The sequence below is a fragment of the Garra rufa genome, chromosome 12 (genome assembly GCF_049309525.1).
Source record: "Garra rufa chromosome 12, GarRuf1.0, whole genome shotgun sequence".
Classification (NCBI taxonomy): Eukaryota; Metazoa; Chordata; class Actinopteri; order Cypriniformes; family Cyprinidae; genus Garra; species Garra rufa.
Window position 1 is genome coordinate 25,813,292 of NC_133372.1, and position 23,391 is coordinate 25,836,682.

At 34.5% G+C, this 23,391-nt stretch overlaps 1 protein-coding gene across 1 annotated transcript; it reads left to right on the top strand.

Moving 5' to 3' along the window:
* The first annotated feature begins 570 nt into the window (after nt 1–570).
* Nucleotides 571–4,229, top strand: ptmaa (prothymosin alpha a). Its single transcript, XM_073851856.1, has 5 exons — nt 571–726; nt 3,070–3,138; nt 3,242–3,332; nt 3,424–3,491; nt 3,577–4,229. Exons 1-5 carry the CDS (start codon nt 682–684, stop codon nt 3,613–3,615), a joined length of 312 nt encoding a protein of 103 aa, XP_073707957.1. The 5' UTR covers nt 571–681; the 3' UTR covers nt 3,616–4,229.
* The last annotated feature ends 19,162 nt before the right edge of the window (nt 4,230–23,391 follow it).

The following is a 23,391-nucleotide window of genomic DNA, read 5'->3' on the forward strand; positions in this document are numbered from 1 at the left end:
TACACTTGACCTTAACGCTTGCGTGTCAATTAAACACTCTGGATAGTTTACAAGACTTACCTTTAAGAGAAATTAACAAAAGATTGTTTATGATGAGGTGAAACCACGAGTAGCGACTTGATCAGTGATTATGTAATTGCATATAAGTGTCACCATATGGAAAAAACATTTAATAGTTATTTGAAAAATATAATGACATAAAAACTCCAGCCTTTTTTGCGAGTAAAATTAAATGTTTGAGGTGGTTATGGACCATTATAGATGCCAGGGCCGTGTTAATGTCTTACGTACGCAAGGCGTATCTTTTTCATTTTTTTTAAGGAAAGGATGATGAGCCCATCTAGGCCATCCATCAAGAGGAGGTTGACCAGTATAGTATGGATCGACAGTTATTCCACACATAAATGAGTCAGAGGTTGGTTTGGAGGCGGAGTCTGACTTTGTAGAAATACTGTCTATTGTTCCACCTCGACCAATCAGAGAAGCGGAGTTTTGGCCACACTAACCAATCACTGAAAACCTCCCGCCTCAAAGCTCCGCCCAGTCTTCTATATTAACAGCTCTGCCGCCGTGTGAGCTCGCTACAGACGCTTAATAGTCTTTTTTTAATTATATACATCTCGTATTTCTCTTTATATTATTTTGTTCCGAGACCCCATTATATTCTTAACATTTAGGAAAATGGCTGACACAAAAGTCGATACCAGCTCGGAAGTCTCCGCCAAGGTAACGTAATGCAACTTATATAGTTATACACTGATTTGTAGAAATGCTGCGTTTTTTATTATTTTGTATAAACGAGCTGTATGAAATATGGATTTTGACATGGAAATGGGTATATTTCTTTATTGGAAGACTGTTTGCACATTTTGTCGGTGTTTTGACCTCTCACTGTCACTTTCAACACTTTTCGTGGATGGGTAAAATGTTAGGTGTGCTGAAGTTGGGCTTCTTTACAGGGACATTTGCAACTAAAAGGCTTTTTGTTCGGATTCTACGCGGGTTCTTTGTTTATGCAGGCGGTTTTTCGGTTCCTCTTTAAAAAGTATAGTGAGAGAGATGGACGCAGATGACCGTGAGCATAATCTCCACTCAGCTTGTATGGTTTGTTGTATGAGTTTCTTTATTACTTCTTATAGGCTCAGTTATTGAAGGTGCCTCGTACATAGTCCGTGAGACGCGGTGATTCGTCAGCCCGCAGCCCGATCTGTCACACAACTTACTGCAGCCCTCACGATTCATGATGCCACTCGGAATAAAGCACGTTTCCCACGTTTACTTTATGTTTGACCAATATTTCAAGTGTAATGAAAACGGTATTTAATCTTAAGAATACCTTGTGAACATCAGAGCTTCGGATTTACCGTTTAACGGGAGCGTTAACGTTAGGTCGCGTTGCCTTTCAAGTTCTGTCAAGTTCAGGTTACAGTTCACTTTTTCGTAGTGAAAATGAAAGTTCATCATACATTATTGATTAAACTACTGGCGATATGAGCTTTATTCGGCTGTAGTCTACCTGTCCGACACTGTCGGGATGACTGATAATGTCTTGAATGAAAGAAAATAGGTCTCTTCTCTCATCCCACGGAAAATTGTTTACGAAATATGGTATTATTTCTATCAGCGATGTCGTTTGTGCGTAAACTTGTCCCGCGAAACCCCGCTGCGGATGCAGCAGTCTGACTGACTGAATGAGTTCCTATTGTAGCGCGTTCTGCTCAGGAGCTGAGCGCGAAAACCGAAGTTAAGGGACGTCCGTACAGGATGCTTTCTCGCGTCCAGCTGTTGTATTTTGTGTTTATTTCTACGTATAAACCTATTCCAGCCCGACCTCTTTGAGCGTCGCAACGCGTCTCGCTGCTATTCTATCGTTTCGTGCATGCGCGCCGCGTTTTTAAGACGCAGTGGCTCTGTTTAACTTTTAAAAACGCGTCTTGAGAGCTCTGCGTTCTGTTCCATTCCGTTGCGCTCCATCTAGCTGCTTGTGAGCGCAAGAACGCGCAGTGTGTGAACGGCCCCGTACAGTGTATCAACCCAAACGATCGTGGTGCTCAATCTCTGCTGATGTCATATAAAGATCACTGGACTCGCCTACCAGTTGTGGGCACAACATTTCTGACCCGTTTGTCCTTTGTTAAGCTTTTTTTGCAGCGTCCCGGTCTTGATAAGCCTACGTCTGTTTAACTTTGCCTATGAAATACGGAGTTGATTTCCGCTTCAGGCTAAAAGGTTGCTGCCCACGCTGTTTGTTTGATCAATATATGGGTCAGTATTATTCTGTAGATAGTGGCATATGTTCATTATTCATCTATGGCTCACTGACGCTCAGTGGTGGTACAAAGCGGCATGTAACGTTAAATGGTGACGGTGTGAGAAGGCGTTGCAGCCGTTTTGGAGACACTAACCGGCTTAAAAGCTGAGGATTATGACCTAAATGTATTAATACGAGCGAGCTGCTGAATGGAAGCACATCCTGGGGATGAAAAGCCTCCGTTTTCAAACAAAGCAGCATGTTAACTAATTTGATAAATAAAGAGCTTCTCTTAAGAATAATGATAATTCTCGAGGGAACAGCAATAGGGTGCTTGAAAAAAACGAATTGTTAAAGGCCTAATAGCAAAACGCTATTGTTCCCCCCCGTCAGTCTCTTTCTCTTTCTCTCGGCTCCCTCTCTTTCTCCGAGGTTTGTCGGTCCTGCCTCTCTTTGGACGAGTTCGCGCTCTTATTGGCTGAGTTAAAATATTCACTAATTGTGATCTGGGAGTTGTAGTTTTTTAGCGGGCGTGTCTTTATCAAGCGCAATGATGTGGATTATAAAGTGAACTACAGCGCGCATTGGCGGTAACGCCATCGACGTATCAAATTACAACACCTCAATATGGTCTTTAAACCAGGCGGGGATGGAAGAGACTGACATCCAATGAATAAAGAGTGTGGAAGTGTCGCGTTTCAAATGTGAAATGAAAGCACGTTCCACGAATAAGAGAGGATGTGAATTCAGGCTAATTTCCTACATCAGATAAGTAACTGAAGCAATTACAGAGCCATATTTTTTTCTTCTTCATTTAGGACCTTAAAGAAAAGAAACAGGTTGAGGAGGCAGAAAACGGAAAGGATGCCCCTGCTAATGGAAATGCGGTAAGTTTCCATAACTTTCTTTTTTCGTTGCCCAGTACTGCTTGTAATAGTTTCCAAATTACCTCAGGTATTACCCATGATAACTCATAACGGTTTTTTTTAGGAAAATGAGGAGAATGGCGATCCAGAAAATGAAGTAGATGAGGAAGATGATGATGTGGCTGAAGAAGAAGATGAGGATGATGATGGAGAAGGTAAGACATCGTGCTGTTCTCCACCTATGTGTTGACAAACCAAGGCACATAAACAAAGATGCATCACTAAGAATTATTAACTACATGACAGGTGAGGATGATGATGAAGATGATGAGGCTGAGGGTGGCACAGGAAAAAGAGCGGCTGAGGATGATGAGGTAATTTCCATTATGTCAGTGAAATCCTTAGATAAGTGTATAAGCGTATACATAAGTTTAACTCAAGTTTGGCCACATTTTTTAGGATGATGTTGAACCCAAGAAGCAAAAGACTGATGTGTAAGAAGCTACTCTGCTGGAAATCTTCTCATCCCTCCTTTCCTTAACTTGTCCACTGGGGGAGGAAAAACATGGTCATCATCAAGTAGAGTCCAGCATCCGTGTACACACACCTAACTGCAGATTTTGTAGAAACAACCAAGACTTCAAAGCTCTACCTTCTTACAAAATACTTTAAAAGGAAAAATTTGTTTGTATTTTTATTTACATTTTATATTTTTGTACATATTGTTAGGAGGTCAGCCATTTTTGACAGTGATCTCTGGTTACCAAACGGTGCTTTGAAGTTGATGCTTCTCTATGAAATAGATTTTACTTGTGGTTTGACCATGTCATGTTATCTCAAAAGAAACTTGTAAAAAACTAAGCAAAAAAACAAATGAAAAATTGCAGAAAACAAACAAAAAAAACATTAATTCAAAGCATTCCAGTAACTTTGTGTATGTACATCAGTTGTATCATACGTAGTTGGATTGTATGAGAGGGCAAGGCCAAAAGAAAAGAATTTTCTTCTTTTCTTTCTTGTCTATTAAATTGCTATCTATTTGTGGCCTGTTTGATGTATGTGTGAAATTTGTTGTGCGACAATAAACCGAAATTTATTTTGTGAGTTCTTAATTTTTTTTTTTTTTTCCTTTTATTTCCTTTTCATGAGTTTTTAATGTTGGAGCTGTATGGGCAAGAATAATTGAACCAGCATTATCTTCAGATGCAGTTCATGTTTTTTCATCAGCCTGTCAAAAGTAAATGTACATCAATGTAAATTATTCAGGCCTTTAAGACTCCAAGATCTGGTATAAATTATATTGCGTTAAATAAAATTGACTGTGTGAATTCTTTCATTTATATTCACATTGCTCACATTTATATATACTCTGTGTGAATCTGTGTGTGTGTGCATAAGTTAAAGTGTTCAAAATGACAAAGTCCTCTTAGAATTGAAATGAGGAGCTCAAGTGATTCTGAACTTTGAAGTTTAAATATTGGAAGTTATTTTTAGCTACTGGCTGAATATAGTCATTTCAACAGACCATTTAAAAAAACTGCGAATAAATGATGAATCTTTAAAAATCTGTAAAATTTACAGTAAAAAACTGGCAGCTGTGGGTGCCAGAATTTTACCTTAAATACTATAACCTAGTTCAACTTAACTTTACATATAAATACTGTAATTTCATTAATTGATATAAGGTTATATATGTGATGAGAAATTCCCATGATAATCCAAAGCCTATCACAAGCAGCTTTTAAATACTAACATATATAGAAGGTGCACAGTGTCATTCACACAAACACTAAACACCATCATAGTAACACACATGAAACTGAAATAATGAAATAAACATTAATTTGCATTAACATTAACATGCAACCATTAACATGCAACCCTAATGTATACAACTGATAAGAAAAAACTGAGAAGAAACATCAAATGTAAAATGTAACACAGGAAATTCTGGGAATGTCAATTTATGGTTATTCACTGTAAATTATATGTTTTTTTTTTTCATTTCCAAAAATGGTATACTACCGTAAAATGACAATTTGATGTCCCATACAAGTTTTTACAGTATACAGTAGGGGAACTTACCGTTAACCAATGAATAGGTTTTTACTGTAGCATATTTACAGTCTTTTACTATTAAAATCATATTTACATTAACACTGTAAAATGTATGTAAAAAAATTGGCAGCTGTGGTTGCCAGTATTTTACCGTAAAAAAGATGGTCGCAACATTTTAGGTTTTATGTTTTTACATATTTCATTTAGTGATATAATGTTAATATAATATGCCAACCTATTGAAGTTCTGTTTAGTATCTTTGTAATGCTTTGATAACCACCAAAAGCAGGTGATGAGAAAGTCACATGTTGAACCAAAACCCATTACAAGCAACATTTCTATAAGCTGTGAAGGAAAATACTAATATATATATATATATATATATATATATATATATATATATATATATATATTATTCTTCAGCATGGAATTAAGTAAGCTTATGGGTGAGACTTTGCTTCATTAGCTGCTAGGGAAATAACGAGAAGAATAACAATGTGCAATAAACGGTAAAACTGTTTACACTACAAACCAGTGTGTTCATAATTAAGATAATACAACCCTTAAATGCATACCTCGGGACGTCATTCACTACCCTCTCCCTCCTTCATTTTTTAAAGTTAGACATCAACATTCTTAGTACTCTTCAATCTATTCATTATAAACAATATTATTTGTCTATTTTCTGTTTAATTTTTTTATTAAACAAGTGTATATGATCGAGACCCGAGGTATGTAAATGTGTAAGTATATTTTTTCTGCCAAAAATATATTCAAATATCTAATGACTCAATACATGCAATTCACCTTTATTCCTTGAGGTGGCACTGTTTAATAGACAATAATGACATGATGTCTCACTCATAATTACCGCAGGCATAAAACAAATGAATATCATCAGCAAAAATTGAACTTGGTTTGAATGGCTATACTGCAGAGCAATTACTGTATGCCATAAAATATAAATTTCACTGTCATTTGATGGTGGATGTGGTAAATAAGCTGCCAGCGACTGCTGGTCAGCGACTGAAGTCACTGCAAATGATAGTTTTGGTAGTTATGCCCTGATAGCACACATACATCTTGGAGACATCTATTTATCATCTGCATTTACATCTGGAAGACATATTTTTTTAGAGTGTTTGCTCATCTGCAATACACCTACAGTATAGGACGTCTCCTATCAGATGTCATATGGACATCTATTAGATGTCTTTAAGATGTTTATGGTTTGTAAAACTGACATTTTACAGACGTCTGTCAGATGTTTGTACACAGCAGATACTTTCCAGATTAAGAGATCTTTAACAGACATCTTGCAGATGTACATGTGCTATCTGGGTGGTTGAGATTGTGAATATGAGCCAGATGCTGAATGTACTGTGGAAGTAAGCTCTGAGGATGTTGGCGATGAAAAAGTCAAATTGAACCCTTCTACGTTTCAAAAGGTAATTAAATATGCATTATTTTATTCTTCTGTAATTGTTCTTAAAATATCAAGAAAGTTTTTTACTTTCAGCAGTATTTAGCAGCAGTTAGAGATTTATCCGTGTATGTTATAGTGTAATAGTTTCAATAACATTAAACTGACTTAAAAAAATCAAGTTGAATCTAGTATAACTTACAAAAAAAGGTTGAAATTACTTCAATTATTTTATGAGTTAAAGTAACTTTAAAACATAAGTTGTCATGATTTTTCATCATATCATTTTTTACAGTGTAGGAAAAAATGAAGAGACTGTTATTTCAACAAAAAAACATCAAATGTGAAATGTAACACAGGAAATTCTAGAAATGTCAATTTATAGTTTTCACTGCAAATGATATGTTCCTTTTTTATGGCCAAAAACTGCATTTTTCCATAAAATTAGGCTACATTAAGTGTCTAATACAGCTTTTCACCAAATGTAGTAGGGGAATTTACTTAACTTAAAATTATGATTGTTTTTAGTATTTCATAAACTGCATTTGTGTAGCCTATCCTTGCTAAAAAAAACAACAATAGAAACTATTACATAAATTCTAATGGTTTCTACTACAAATACCATTACAAACATTACAAACCATCAACTTTTAACCATTAAAACCATTTTAAAAAACGGTTTCCTGTAGAGTGTTTTGATATATCCCATTTTTAACAAGCCACCAATAGAAGGTGACCAATTACCAGTAGAGACCAACATGCACAATTACAGTTTCCATTAAAATCAATACAATTCCCATCATAACCAATAAAACCATTACAAATTCTGTGGTGGTCTCTATTGTTTGTTTGTTTTTTCACTGTATATAGTACACTCTTAAAAATAAAGGTTCTTTAAAGGGTTCTTCACAGCAAGAATGCCATAGAAGAACCATTTTTGGTTCCACAAAGAACCATTCAGTCAAAGCTTCTTTAAAGAACCATCTCTTACCTTTTTATAATCTGAAGAACCTTCAGATTACACAAAGAACCTTTAGTGAAACATAAAAGGTTCTTTAGATGTTTAAGGTTCTTTATGGAACCATTTAAACAAAAAAGGTTCTTCTATGGCATCGAGGAGAACTTACCGTTAACCAATGAATTGGTTTTTGCTGCTTAATTTTTACAGTCTTTTACCGTTAAAACCTCCATTGTTTTTTAGCATTTCATAAATTGCAGTAACAAAAGTCAGACAAAAACATGTCACACAATGGAAACCAAAACAGTGCTAGAACTCAAACTAGTGAAAGTGTTTCAGTTTTGGTGGTTTTAAACTCTGAGAAACGAGCACTAGAGGGACAAGCTGATGTTGCACAACTGCTATCAGGTCTTTGACTGTTGGCGGAGGTGGAACCGACAATCATGAGCACCAGAGACAAACTCTAAAAGAAGAAATGAAATGTGACCTGCTTTACAGACACACTGATTCACTGGCCATTCAAGCCTTGGTCTGGTCTCAGACTGCATTTTGGTCAGTTAAATTTGATACATATCATAGGGAAAGCACCATTCTGCCTGTTAACCTAGGACATGGGTGTGTGCTAAATTACTTCAAAACAAGTTTTAATGAGCCGCCAGCAAATCAAAATCCTGTGGGAAGTAGGGAGTGGAAGTATCCGTGCCACAAGTAGGTGGACACACACCGCCAGAGGAAACAACAGACGGGATAGCGTTCTGGGCCATCACGCTTTCAAGGGAAACAACCACATGTGAAGAAAGTAGAAGATCAAGAATTGAGATGAGAAGTTCTAAAGTGAAATTAGAATGAGGGAGCATAAGAAATGAAACCATCTAAGAGATTGTGGAGATATACGAAAGTTGGATCAACTCCATATTCCTTTTTTCTACCGTGGTCTATAAATGATTCATTTCCAACAAGCAATAACCTGCATAGAGGTGGACCCTCTGTATACAATGTGGTGAGAAAGACGCCATGACCACATTTTAGCAGCATACAAGATGACACTTGCCTAATGAGCTGCTAAAAATGCTTGTTGACAGTACTTGTTAAAAACAGCATCCTTAAAAAAGAAAAGAAGAGAACAAGTAGACTAAATGAAACTGTTCAAACAAATGATCTCATTCATTCGGCTTGAACTCTCTATAGCCAGAGGTGTCTAAATTTGTACTACGAAGGGCCAAAAACTAAGCCTGACTGAGGGATGTAGGCCAAAAGTAAATGCTGCATTATAAGCGGTCAAGTTTGTGTTGGTTCAAGCGGCTTTTATATGAACTTCAATTGGATTTTAATTTAAAAAAGGGTTACATGGGTTGTCATGAGGTTCATCACGTTTAAATGATTCTGAATGTACATTTGTCTTACGTAATGGCAATCCTGTGCATTAGCCGTCAATGTTCTTTATTATTGGGTGAAGGTGTAACTATTAGACAACATCTAAATGGAGAAGAGCAGATGTGTAAACCAGTTTTTGTGTGAGCACACATTTGGAGCACATTGATTTTGCATGCAAGTCATTGTTGACTGTGTTCAACTGGGTATAGAGATCAATAGAGTTCAGAAAGTCTAAATGAATTCCACCATTTGCACACGCAATGTGTCCACAAGCAGATATCAAGGGCCTGCAACAGGTAGCTCAGAAGCATGTACCTGGTAATTAAATAAAATGAATCATTAATAGCTTTCTAGAGAGTATCACTTTGAAAACGAACAATTACAGGTTGTTTGGTATGATTACATAATTAGGAAATGTAGGCTACTGTATAATCTCTAGAACTGTTTCTAGACTTATTTAATAGGCAGTTTACCATTTATGTAAAACTAAACTGTTATATACAAACAGTAACTTAAAAGTCTAAAGATCAACTCGTCAAAATAAAAGTTGGGTTTAAATTGAATTGTGACAAATATATTACGTAATGTAATGATAGTAATTTTTTAAGGAATATTTAGCAGAAAAATGTAAATACACAACACAGTATTTCTGAAAAAAAAAATTATAATAAAATATTTTTTTATATTTTATATTTCATTAGAGATGATTTAGATTATTAAAATTTAATGAAACCATTAAAATGGAATCCATAACATTAATAAAAACACAGAATTTGGTAAAAATAAAACTGAAAACTGAATTTGAGAGCTTCAAATTTTAATTTTTGTTAAACTTTTAATAAATTGCTGTTAAATTGTGTACATTTAATGACTTCAATTAATTAGACATGCTTTCTGAATAATAAAAGACAGAAAAGTATGTGTTTGAGAGAAATATTTCTATTTAAATATAATTATATTAATGTTACATATAATACATCTATTAAATAACAATCTCAAGAGTATTAAACATTTAAGTTTTACAAAAAATAATTAAAAAACATTGCTACACTTTTTAACAAAATTTACACAAAATTTAATGAAACCATTAAAATGGAATCCATAACATTAATGGAAAACACAGAATTTGGTAAAAATAAAACTAAAAAACTGAATTTGAAATTTTTACATTTTAATTTTTGCTACACTTTTAATAAATTGCTGTTAAATTATGTACATTTAATGACTTCAATTAATTAGACATGCTTTCTGAATAATAAAAGACTAAAATGTGTTTGAGAAAAATGTTTATATTTAAATATAATTATATTAATGTTAAATATAATACATATATTAAATATAATTTCAAGAGTATTAAACATTTAAATTTTACAAAAATTAATTAAAAAAAACATGGCTACACTTTAGACATTTAATGTCTAAAATTTAATGAAACTATTAAAATGGAATCCATAACATTAATGGAAAACAGAATTTGGTCAAAATAAAACTGAAAACTGAATTTGAGATTTTCACATTTTAATTTTTGTTAAACTTTTAATAAATTGCTGTTAAATTTACATTTAATGGCTTCAATTAATTAGACATGCTTTCTGAATAATAAAAGAATAAAAATGTATGTGTTTGAGAGAAATATTTATATTTAAACATAATTATATTAATGTTACATATAATACATATATTAAATAACAATCTCAAGAGTATTTAGCATTTAAATTTTACAAAAATTAATTAAAAAACATTGCTACACTTTTTAACAAAATTTACACAAAATTGAATGAAACCTAAAAATGTATGTGCTTGAGAGAAATATTTATATTTAAATATAATTATATTAATGTTAAATATAATATATATATTAAATATAATTTCAAGAGTATTAAGCATTTAAATATTACAAAAATTAATTAAAAACAACATTGCTACACTTTAGACATTTAATGTCTAAAATTTAATGAAACCATTAAAATAAAATCCATAACATTAATGGAAAACACAGAATTAGGTAAAAATAAAACTGAAAACTGAATTTAAGATTTTCACATTTTAATTTTTGTTAAACTTTTAATAAATTGCTGTTAAATTTACATTTAATGACTTCAATTAATTAGACATGCTTTCTGAATAATAATAAAAAAAAGTTGCTCCTTTTACAAAAATTAATTAAAAAAAACATGTAACTTACAATTTGTTTATTAAACTTATTACATTAAGATATGTAATCATTTAAATGTAACTTTCTGACATCACTCACATATCTTCTCAATAAGTCATTCAAAGTCCCTCTGTTGCTTGGTGATGTGAAAATCCTCAAGTCTCTAGTCCAGTGGAATCCATGTCGGATAGAACTGCGACTGTGCTCTAAATCTTTGCCTCCTTATGGTTCCATTCATGCAATGCATCATCCCAAGGCCAAGCACAGGCATCCTGGGAATACATAATATTGGCATGGTGCAAATTTGTATTGGTCAGATATTTTCACCTCTCAGTTTCAGGAATCCATGGAAGACAGATAGTGAGAGTGAGTGTGTCAGCTCTGTGTCTTTCTCTCTGTGTGAATTTCTCAGTCCAGTTAGTGATCTGGCTGCTTCTGGATAAACTGAGCAAGAATCACAGTATCAAAGCTGTGGGTGGGAACTGGGAAGTTTCTCTGAAGCCTCTCATGCCACCTTGTGGTGTTTTCAATAACCTGTTTTTGTATTTTTAGGAAAGGAAAGGAAAGGAAATGAGGTGACGTGAGGCCAAGTATGGTGACCCATACTAGGAATTTGTGCTCTGAATTTAACCCATCCAAGTGCACACACACACACAGTAGTGAACACACACACAACGTGAACACACACCAGGAGCAGTGGGCGCCCGGGGAGCAGTTGGGGGTACGGTGCCTTGCTCAAGGGACTCACCTCGGTCGTGGTATTGAGGGTGAAGAGAGGGCTGTACATTCACTCCCCCCACCTACAATCCCTGCCGGACCTGACACTCGAACCCGCAACCTTTGGTTACAAGTCCAACTCTCTAACCATTAGGCCACGGCTGCCCAAAGTCACAGTCACTAATGCAATTCATAGCAATGACAGAAATTCTGCTGCTCAGAAATTTTGAATCAAAGTTCTATTTGTTTGATCAAAAATACAGAAAACTGTAATATTATGAAATATTATTGCCATTCAAAATAAAAAAAATATTTCAATATACTTTAACATATAATTTATTTATGTGATACAAAGCTGAATTTTCATCATCCAGTGATACTTTTTTTAAGTGTTTACTATCACTTTTTATCAATTTAACTCATCTTTGCTGAATAAATATATTAATTTACATTACTGATCCCAAAGTTTGTATGAGGAGTTTGTTGTTACAAAACCTTTCAAATAAATGCTGTTATTTTTAACATTTTATTTACCAAAGAATCCTGAAAAATGTATCACAGGTTCCAAATATATATATATATATATAAAGCAGCACAACTGTTTCCTGTTGATAATAAATCAGCATATTAGAATGGTTTCTGAAGGATTATGTGACACTGAATACTGGAGTAATGATGCTGAAAATTCAGCTTTGCATCACAGGGATAAATTATATTTTAAAGTATATTAAAATAGAAAACCACTTTTTTAACTTGCATTAACATTTCACAATATTAAAGTTTTTTTTCTGTATTTTTAATCAAATAAACACAGCCTTTATGAGCAGAAAAGTTTTCTTTGAAAAGCATTAAAAATCTAGTGTATGTGTGAGATCTTTAATCAGAAATCACAGTCAAGTCCTAATTAAAGATGCAGGTAATTTAGCACATATTACAGATGTACATGGGGAGGAGGTAATGTTGTTTCACTGTAGAGGTAGTATACTTGCATTTTGAATTCCCTCGCTTAATGTTTTTTTTTTTTTTTTTGGTGATATAATTTTGGTAGAAATATATATATATATATAATTTAATAGGTGATATAATTTTGATGAGAAAATGCAAATAATATATGACTATGATATATGAGATGAATATATGGCCTTGTCTGTAAAAATGAAAATTCTGTCATTATCTCACCCTCATGTCATTCCAAACCTGTAAGACCTTCAATCATTTTCAGAACACAAATTAAGATCTGAGAGCTTTGTGACCCAGCATAGACATCAACGCAACTACCACATTCAAGGCCCAGAAAGGTAGTAAGGACATCATTAAAATAGTCCATGTGATCAGAGGTTCAACTGTAATTTTATGAAGCTATATGAGAATATTTTTTGTGTGCAAAGAAAACAAAAATAACTTTTTTTTCACGATTTCTTCTCTTCCTTGTCATTCATCGCCACGTTCACAAGAGTATCATGATGTATGCGTTTGGTGCTGCTGTAGAAATCTACTGACATGTTTACAAGGACTGTTTTATGTACAGCGTGCATCTTTTTTTGCTTGTAAACAAGGCACAGCGCAGCCAGGTTCTACATCAGAACGCCAGCTCCTGCATCAGCAGCACCACATGCATGCGTCATGGTACTCTCGTGAACGCACTTCAAAGATTGACATGGAAGAGAAGAAATTGTTGAATGAAGTTGTTAGATTTTGTTTTCTTTGCGCACAAAAAAGTATTCTTGTAGCTTTATAAAATTATGGTTGAACCACTGATGATGGACTATTTTATAGCTGCAGCCTGTAACTTTTTTTGGTTAAAAATGATCCGAAATCAATATTTGAATAAGTACATAACCAGCCAGTGTTCAGCTCATAACCCATACAGAAATGTAATATATGTGCTTATATGAAATACCCATGTATTAAATACATGTCTTGTATATGCCATATCCATATATGATTCCTATTAGAAAATGGAACAATTTCATATATTGACATATAAGTCTACCCCATACAAAAATATATGTTTATGTATGTATAATACATGTATTGCCATATATGGAATGTATATAATTATTTTATATATGTGAGATATATGCATTTTTTTATTATGTTATATACAAATTAGACATATATGAAACCATATATTTCATGCATATTTAATATTTTAATATGTGATCTTTGATCTTTAAATACAGGACACATGTGAGACAACTACACTACAAAGTTGTAGTGCATTGCACATTTCACAACTTAAGCTTTAAATGTTAAATGGTACAGTAAGCTACACAAAGAAACATCTTTATTTAAACAAAAATTATTTAAATAGGAAAAAAAATGTTACTGACATGCACAATCAAACAGAAAAAAGAAACAATTACATATATAACTGATCAAAACACTGAACAGGCATAAGAAACAAAACATCAATTGTAGTGGTCCAGCTAAAGGTCTACAGGTCTATATTCCCACAGCTTGGTTAGTTTTTGGTTTATTGCCATCCCCAGAAGGCCCCAGGTGAAGAAATGTCTGGATTCCAGCATCTGTATATATAAAAAAGATAAAAGTTAGATTTTGATAAGATAATTACAATAAATTACTTATATACTTAAGACTTGCAATCCAACATTGTACCAAAGTGATAAACTACTATAAGATGACAAATATACTGAATATTAAACAGTTGATAAAGTTAAAGATTCTTTTAAAACTGCAGAATACTAATTATGTATATATGTTTGTAAGTTGTAATTGTAAAATATTCCCAGATACCACAAGGACATGGCAGAACAACAGAGCACAGCCTGCATGCCCATTCAAATAATATGTCTCTATATACATGAAGAACTAAAATATAGTAACCCAAATGCTCAATGACAGAGTTCACAGCTAAGGTTACAATTTAATTTGCTATTTAGCATCAATTAAATAAGGTGTTAACATTCATAATACCTAATATGTGCATCGTTTTGGCCTGGAGAAAACAGGGGTGGAAATATTACATGGATTTTTGAAAGACAATTTTGATTAAATCCCCTAAAATAAGGTCCACCGTTCACACAAACTCATAATCCTTTCACATTTTATTCTATGACATAAAAAAACACCAGTTAAACCCCACGTTTGATTCGTATTTTAATTTTTAAACTCTTATGTTTCTTAAAAAAGATGGTTGCTAACATGCTGCTAAATGGGACTACAGGGCCTGTCGGAGGCATTAAACGTCATCACGCCAAACAGTTTATCAATTTACTGTGTTTTGCATTGTAGTGTAATTTATAGTGCAATTAATTGTAGAATAATCAATTAATAGTTTCCCGCACCACATTTACTGCCTTTGTCACAGTGAAAGTGAAACTTTAATAATCTATAGTGCTTAAAGCCACGTTTAAGATAAATGTTTACGGCCATATGAAGCTGTTAGAAAGCAGATAGATTGAGGATTTTCTAGAAGCAAGGATAAAATAATATTTTGTGTACCCACCCTAACAAAATGATAGCTAAAATGTGGTACTTCATTCACTAAAATAAGTTTAATCTTACCATATCCAGACCTCTACAGTTATTTAATAGATTAAATGCACTAGAATTTTATAAAATAGTACACGGAGACATATTTTGTTGATTTGATTTGTCTACATATTTAACCTTTTCTGTGTACGCTCCATCATTCACATCACTGCCATCCACATCTGCAGGTTCAGCCTCGATTTCTGTTTTCTGAGAATTTCGGGACTCATTACCTATTCATGTGACACAAACGAGAAAAGCACAATTATCAGCAAAGATATGAACAAAATTTACTACGATAAATTAACCATATTTTTAAAACCCCATAAATCACATCCTTTAGTGTACTGTTACCTTTATGCAATGTACACAACATGCATGTTCTTATGCACCCTTGGTGCAATATAACCAAGTACTGTAATTTACTATATGAATTCAAGGTGCTTTTATTTAAATAATTCCATTTTTTGCAGTTTTATAGTTCTAGTCTAGACTACATCTCAGAGATAAACATTATAATTTTCCTCCGTTATTTTTGTCAGACAGCTTTAAATAATTTCCAAATGTGGCATTGCTTATCCAGTGAAAACAATGAGCTCACAGTATCTCCATACAGATTGTTCATTAACCTACCCAGTAACGTTAGCTAAAATTAACTTTAATGCAAGCAAATTGCAAAACACATGCAGCTGTAACGTTAATCATAACATCATATATAAAACAATGCAAGGGAATATTTTAAAAAACTTATCTGCTCTATATAGAGACAGAGGCTCTTGCAGACCAAAACAATCATATAACACTTAGTTTCTATGAAATATTAGCGTAGGAATAAAGCGTTGAGTAAATGAGCATAAATTACCTGCACTGCTGCCACATTCAAAGGCGTTTTATCGTTTCCTCTCAGTGATGTCGGTCTGTCTTCGTGCCCGTCTATAAAATCATTGTTGTTTATTATGTGAATGTATTGGCACATTTGTTATCCTTCCACTTGCTAAGAAAAACATCTTACCGCAGATGACTTCATTGCCCAGCCATTGCTCAGACTCTGCCGTTAGCGCGGGTGAGTTTGAATTTTGGCGCATGCGCAGTAGCGGTATTCTGACATACGCACTCAATCGCTCATGTATTTTAATGAAATGCGTTTTAGTTCATTGATGATGACAGCACATATGGACAAACAGTTACATAAAGTGTTTTCCCCCTCAATAACTCCATAATACATTCGTTTTAATACAAGTAACTAGTACATTGGTATTTTTTGAACAGGTTATGTATTCATCTGTATTTTTTCCCCAGAAAACTGAATTGAAACAATAAAGTTAAGCAAAAAAATATTTTGTTATGTGATTTACAATAAGCAGTATCTTTTAGGCATAAATGGTTAATAAACTTGCATAAATTCAATATATACATTGGTACTTTTGATATATATTGTTAACATATATGGTCTTATCATATAATACAATATACAATTTTAATATATATTGTAAACATATATGGTCATAACATGCAATACCATATAAAAGTTGACCATATATATACTTTCAATATATGTTTATATACAAATTGTACTATGGGAAATTCATATATGTTATAAACATATATCTACATATATCCAGAAGATGTATATATGTGATAATAATATATTGCCCTATATTTAACATATATGAGAGTAGCACTTCTGATATAGGGACATATATGTCATATATTACATTTCGGTATGGGAATGGTTAGCTTATAATAATGTTTTCTAATTTGAGTGGTTTCAAGGTTTTCGTGGGGAAATTTGAGCATGCAGCGGTGTCACACCTTAGGAAAAATCGTGAAAAAATTCAATTGCAAGCTTTGTGTGGTGGGTAAACACGCTACTGGTACTAGCTAACTGTGTTTCTTAAGTACAGAATCAACACCAGTGCGGTGACTGACAGCCATACATCAAAAGATTCATCCGCGTTGGAGCTGTGCCGGTAAACAACCTGCAAGAAAGATAATTCCGCAAATAAGTTTTCAAACTGAGAGGGCGACAAAGAGGCAAAATTTATGGACTGCACCTTTAACTACCTTACTAGCGTAATGGTCCTTGAAAATGTCAATTGTGTTGCTGTAGGCTATATGCAGGGTCGGTCTTAAGAGTTTGGAACGACATGAGAGTGAGTAATTAATGGAATAATTTTCATTTTTGGGTGAACTAGCCCTTTAAAACAAATGACATTTGTGAGACTTTGGCTAATTGTCACTTTTATTTCTATGAATTTTTTCAGGATGGGATTGTTTTTTTCCTGATATTTCTCAGAAATATGATTTACTGAATACATGTTGACATGTTGTACATATTATTGTGGTCAGTGCTTGTCACAAAGGGGAACTGCTTTTGTGGACACTGACCTTTTTTGGATAATAATAGCAATAATTTAAACAAACAATTATAAGACAGCCCTCTATGAAACACTGATGCTTATTTGTTGTGCTTTTCACAATTAAAGGCTATTATCTCCATCTAGTGGACGTTAATTGTTGCTACACAACTAAAATCAGTGTAGTTGACTTTGTGACTGCAGGTGTTGAAAATGACCCCCACCCCAATCTTTAAAATCCTAGTCCTAATTTCTTCCATAAAACAACAATTTTGAGACCTCAGATTTATGACCCCCACCCCAATCCTTAACAATCGCTATTTATTTCCATAGGACAATCATTTTGAAACCTCAGATTTGAAAACATTTCGCAGTATAACCCAGTGTAGGATCCAGATTTTGAAATAGGACATGCATGCTAGTCACGTGTGCTCAGACTGTAGATATGAAATCTGAGTGACACTAAATAACTATATTTGTCTTGTCTTTTGACTGGTCGCTTGTCTATTCACAGCAAACTCATTGAGTGCCCACTGCCCATAATAAGTTTTGACAGCATGAAAAGCAGCAAAGGCTGTCATTGGTGTGGTACCCTTTCAAAAGGTACCTTTTTGAACATTATTTACCCCTGAAGAGTGCATATTAAATAAGTGCAAATTATAAGTCTGTCTCTCTCTCTCTCTCTCTCTCTCTCTCTCTCTCTCTCTCTCTCTCTCTCTCTCTCTATATATATATATATATATATATATGTATATGTATGTATGTATGTATTTATATATATATATATATATATATGTGGTGTAAAAGCAAGAGTCTGGGTTGATTTTAAATTTTATAAGATGATGAAAGACTTAAGTTCCTTTTCAAGTAGCAAAAACATGGAACAGTGGTGAACCTTCCCAGGAGTGGCCGGCCGACCAAAATTACCCCAAGAGTGCAGCGACGACTCATCCAAGAGGTCACAAAGACCCCACAACAACATCTAAAGAACTGCAGGCCTCTCATGCCTCATTTAAGGTCAGTGTTCATGACTCCACCATAAGAAAGAGACTAGGCAAAAATGGCCTGCATGGCAGAGTTCCAAGACGAAAACCACTGCTGAGCAAAAAGAACATAAAGGCTCGTCTCAGTTCTGCCAGAAAACATCTTGATGATCCCCAAGACTTTTGGGAAAATACTCTGTGGATTGACGAGACAAAAGTTGAACTTTTTGGAAGGTGTGTGTCCCATTACATCTGGCGTAAAAATCTGCACAGCATTTCAGAAAAAGAACATCATACCAACAGTAAAATATGGTGGTGGTAGTGTGATGGTCTGGGGCTGTTTTGCTGCTTCTGGACCTGGAAGACTTGCTGTGATAAATGGAACCATGAATTCTGCTGTCTACCAAAAAATCCTGAAGGACAATGTCCAGCCATCTGTTCGTGACCTCAAGCTGAAGCGAACTTGGGTTCTGCAGCAGGACAAGGATCCAAAACACACCAGCAAATCCACCTCTGAATGGCTGAAGAAAAACAAAATGAAGACTTTGGAGTGGCCTAGTCCAAGTCCTGACCTGAATCCTATTGAGATGCTGTGACATGACCTTAAAAAGGCGGTTCATGCTTGAAAACCCTCCAATGTGGCTGAATTACAACAATTCTGTCAAGATGAGTGGGCAAAAATTCCTGCACAGTGCTGTAACAGACTCATTGCAAGTTATCACAAATGCTTGATTGCAGTTGTTGCTGCTAAGGGTGGCCCAACCAGTTGTTGAGTTGTGGGGGCAAACACTTTTTCACACAGGGCCATGTGGGTTTGGATTTTGTTTTCCCTTCATAATAAAAAAAACTGTTGTGTTTACTTGTGTTATCTTTGATTACTGTCATCATTTACTTACCCTCAGGTTGTTAGACACCTGTATGAATTTCTATTGTTCTGCTGAACGCAAAAGAAGATAATTTGAAGAATGTGGGTAGCCGAACAATTGTTGGTCCGCACTGATGTCCATAGTATTTTTTTTCATACTGTAGGAGTTAATGGAGACCATCAAGTGTTTGATTCCTCCCAGTCTTCAAAATATCTTCTTTTGCATTCAACAGAAGAAAGAAATTCATACAGCTTTAGAACAACTTGAGGTTTATCTATAATAACTCACAATGATTGTCTTCTGATCGGCTGATCTACAACAACACAAGTTACCCCATGTTTCTTTTGTATATCCTTCATATATGTTATGAGTTATTATATGGCATGACATTACATGAAAACAATATATAATAGCATGTATCACTAATAGGAACCAATCGAGTTTTGCAACAAATCTTACCTTCCTTTTCGTCATCATATATGCAATAAGGAACAGGCAAAGAACTGCTTTTACTCACAATTTCGACACTGCATCAATATATCCACAAGGTGTCAGTATACACACATCAATTAACAACTCAATATTTTCTCCAAGGCTTCAGCAGCCCAGCAGACAAGGATGGATGAATGAATATTGACTCCACATAATATATTATTTTAATGTTGAAAAAAAAAGGTTTTAATGTTGAAAAAAAAAAATGTTTTATTTTAATGTTGAATTTTTTTTTCCATTTTTTTGTGTAATTAAATAGTAAATTAAAACGTAATTCAATTATAATTATATATGTTTTTTTTTTTACAAATAAATAAGAAACACAAGAAACCCTTTTATATTGTAAATGGTTACAATATAGAGTATTTATAGAAATAAATATAGGACTATCCAAAACAGACTCTTGTATTACGACTTGATTTATCTTACCAGCTTTTGTTATCTAATGAAAAAGTCCACCTGAGCTTACGTTTCATGTTACTATGCTTCACAGTTTGAACCCATTGTTCCACGTTTCACGAATCCACGTCGCTACCAAAACCAAATGACCTTTGTTCATTGTTATTCATTCATTTCTAATAATGAAACCCCATAACAGGTGCAGACATTTTATGTGCTTTTATGAGACAGTTTGTCAGTGCTGCTGATCTGCAGCTTAACTGCTGGATCTCTGCTTTCTCACTAATGAGATCTGCTCTGAATGATGCAATACTGCTGCTTAAGAAAATGAAACACAATTTTTATACATATTACTTGATTATTATTATTCCTGACTCTGCAATGAAGCATTCAAACCTTGCCAGCTTCAGACACACCACCTCAATAGCTCTAATAACTAAAATCAAAATGGCCATTCTTTCCTGCAATTCGTCTGCATTTATTTCAGCATATGAACAAAAGAAAGCACAAAGGATACCAATAAAAGGAAAAAGTCAGTATTATAGTGGTCATATTATTGTTTGATATAATAGGGCTAATGAAAAATTGCATGATTTTCAAATGAACATCTAAAATTGGAATTAAACAGATGCTATAAAGCATATAAAGTCCATTAACTGATAAAACATAAACTATTAATCTAATAAAACATATCATGCATTTATTATTGTATGAACCCCATCAGTGAGAGTTTGTAAAAATTACATCAGATTTATCCAGAGAGCAGAAAAGTTGAAAGTGCCTCTAATGAAAATTGATTACAGGGCATTACTGGCTTTGACTGGGTGCAGATATGACACTATTGTAGCTGTTAACAATTTGCCAGTGCAAGGTGAGATGAAAAATGAGATGGCAATAATCTCTTGGCATTCTTTGACTGGGATCATTAGTGTTGTGTGATTAATTGCTTCCAGGATGCCAAGAATCATTTTAGCCTGCCTACAATTCAATGATACAGTCACATATAATAATTGCTGTTTACTTTATAACAGTGGTTCTCAATCAGGCATCCGTGGTCCAAAAAGCAAACTTCTGAGTGGACCGCATAACAACTTAAAGGTGACACAACATGAAAATGTGATAGTGTGATAATCAGGTCACCGATGCATCTACCAACTAGGTGGCTGCATATATGAAAAAAAAAACACCTAACCCCAAAAAAATTCTAACAAAAGGTTTCTCAGCTGTTTTTTGTAGTATTAGGTGTCCTTAATAACATACTAAAAGTTTACCAAAGTTTGACCACTAGAAAGGTGTCATTTTCAAGATGGCGTCCAAGATGGGCAGAAAACCCTTAAAATATCCTAACTCCTTCATTATTTGACCTAGCCAAGTAATCTTGGTGTCTAACCCAATGTTTTCTGGGTCTATGAATCCATTGGACTCTTCTAAATTGCACAGACATGATTACATACTTATGGAATACATGATGTTGTGAGATTACTGTAAGGTTTTATCTTTGTTTGGGGTGAACCAGAGATGTAAACAATTTAGCCTATGTCATGTAACTCCTACTCAGTATGTGTTTTTGGACACATACAGCTCTTTTTTTTCTTCTAAAACACAGACTTGACATTCAATGTAAAAGTTACTGCACCCAAAATTTTAAATTGGAGCTGTATAACTTTGATCATAAAAAACCTCTGAATTAGCCCGAACAGAGGCCTGTGTGTGAACCCTCTAAATGGTCACTTATTTCAAGTTGCTTTAATATATAATTGTACTTGTAATCACTTTCAGGTGCATCTCAATAAATTAGAATGTTGTGGAAAAGTTCATTCATTTCAGTAATTCAACTTAAATTGTGAAACTTGTGTATTAAATAAATTCACTGCACACAGACTGAAGTAGTTTAAGTCTTTGGTTCTTTTAATTGTGATGATTTGCCTCACATTTAACAAAAACCCACCAATTCACTATCTCAACAAATTAGAATACTTCATAAGACTAATAAAAAAAAAACTTTTTAGTGAATTGTTGGCCTTCTGGAAAGTATGTCCATTTACTGTATATGTACTCAATACTTCTTTTGCTTTAATTACTGCCTCAATTCAGCGTAGCATGGAGGTGATCAGTCTGTGGCTCTGCTGAGGTGGTATGGAAGCCCAGGTTTCTTTGACAGTGGCCTTCAGCTGATCTGCATTTTTTTGGTCTCTTGTTTCTCGTTTTCCTCTTGACAATACCCCATAGATTCAATATGGGGTTCAGGTCTGGTGAGTTTGCTGGCCAGTCAAGCACACCAACACCATGGTCATTTAACCAACTTTTGGTGCTTTTGACAGTGTGGACAGGTACCAAATCCTGTTGGAAAATGAAATCAGCATCTTTAAAAAGCTGGTCAGGAGAAGAAAGCATGAAGTGCTCTAAAATTTCTTGGTAAACGGGTGCAGTGACTTGGTTTTCAAAAAAATACAGTGGACCAACACCAGCAGATGACATTGCACCCCAAATCATCACAGACTGTGGAAACTTAACACTGGACTTCAAGCAACTTGGGCTATGAGCTTCTCCGCCCTTCCTCCGGACTCCAGGACCTTGCTCTCATCTGAAAAGAGGACTTTGGACCACTGGGCAACAGTTCATTTCTTCTTCTCCTTGGCCCAGGTAAGACGACTCTGACGTTGTCTGTGGTTCAGGAGTGGCTTAACAAGAGGAATATGTCAACTGTAGCCAAATTCCTGACACATCTGTGTGTGTAGTGGCTCTTGATGCCTTGACGCAAGTCCAGTCTATTCCTTGTGAAGTTCACCCAAATTCATGAATCGATTTTGCTTCACAAGCCTCTCAAGGCTGCGGTTCTCTCGGTTGGTTGTGCATCTTTTTCTTCTACACTTTTTCCTTCCACTTAACGTTCTGTTAACATGCTTGGATACAGCAATCTGTGAACAGCCAGCTTCTTTGGCAATGAATGTTTGTGGCTTACCCTCCTTGTGAAGGGTGTCAATGATTGTCTTCTGG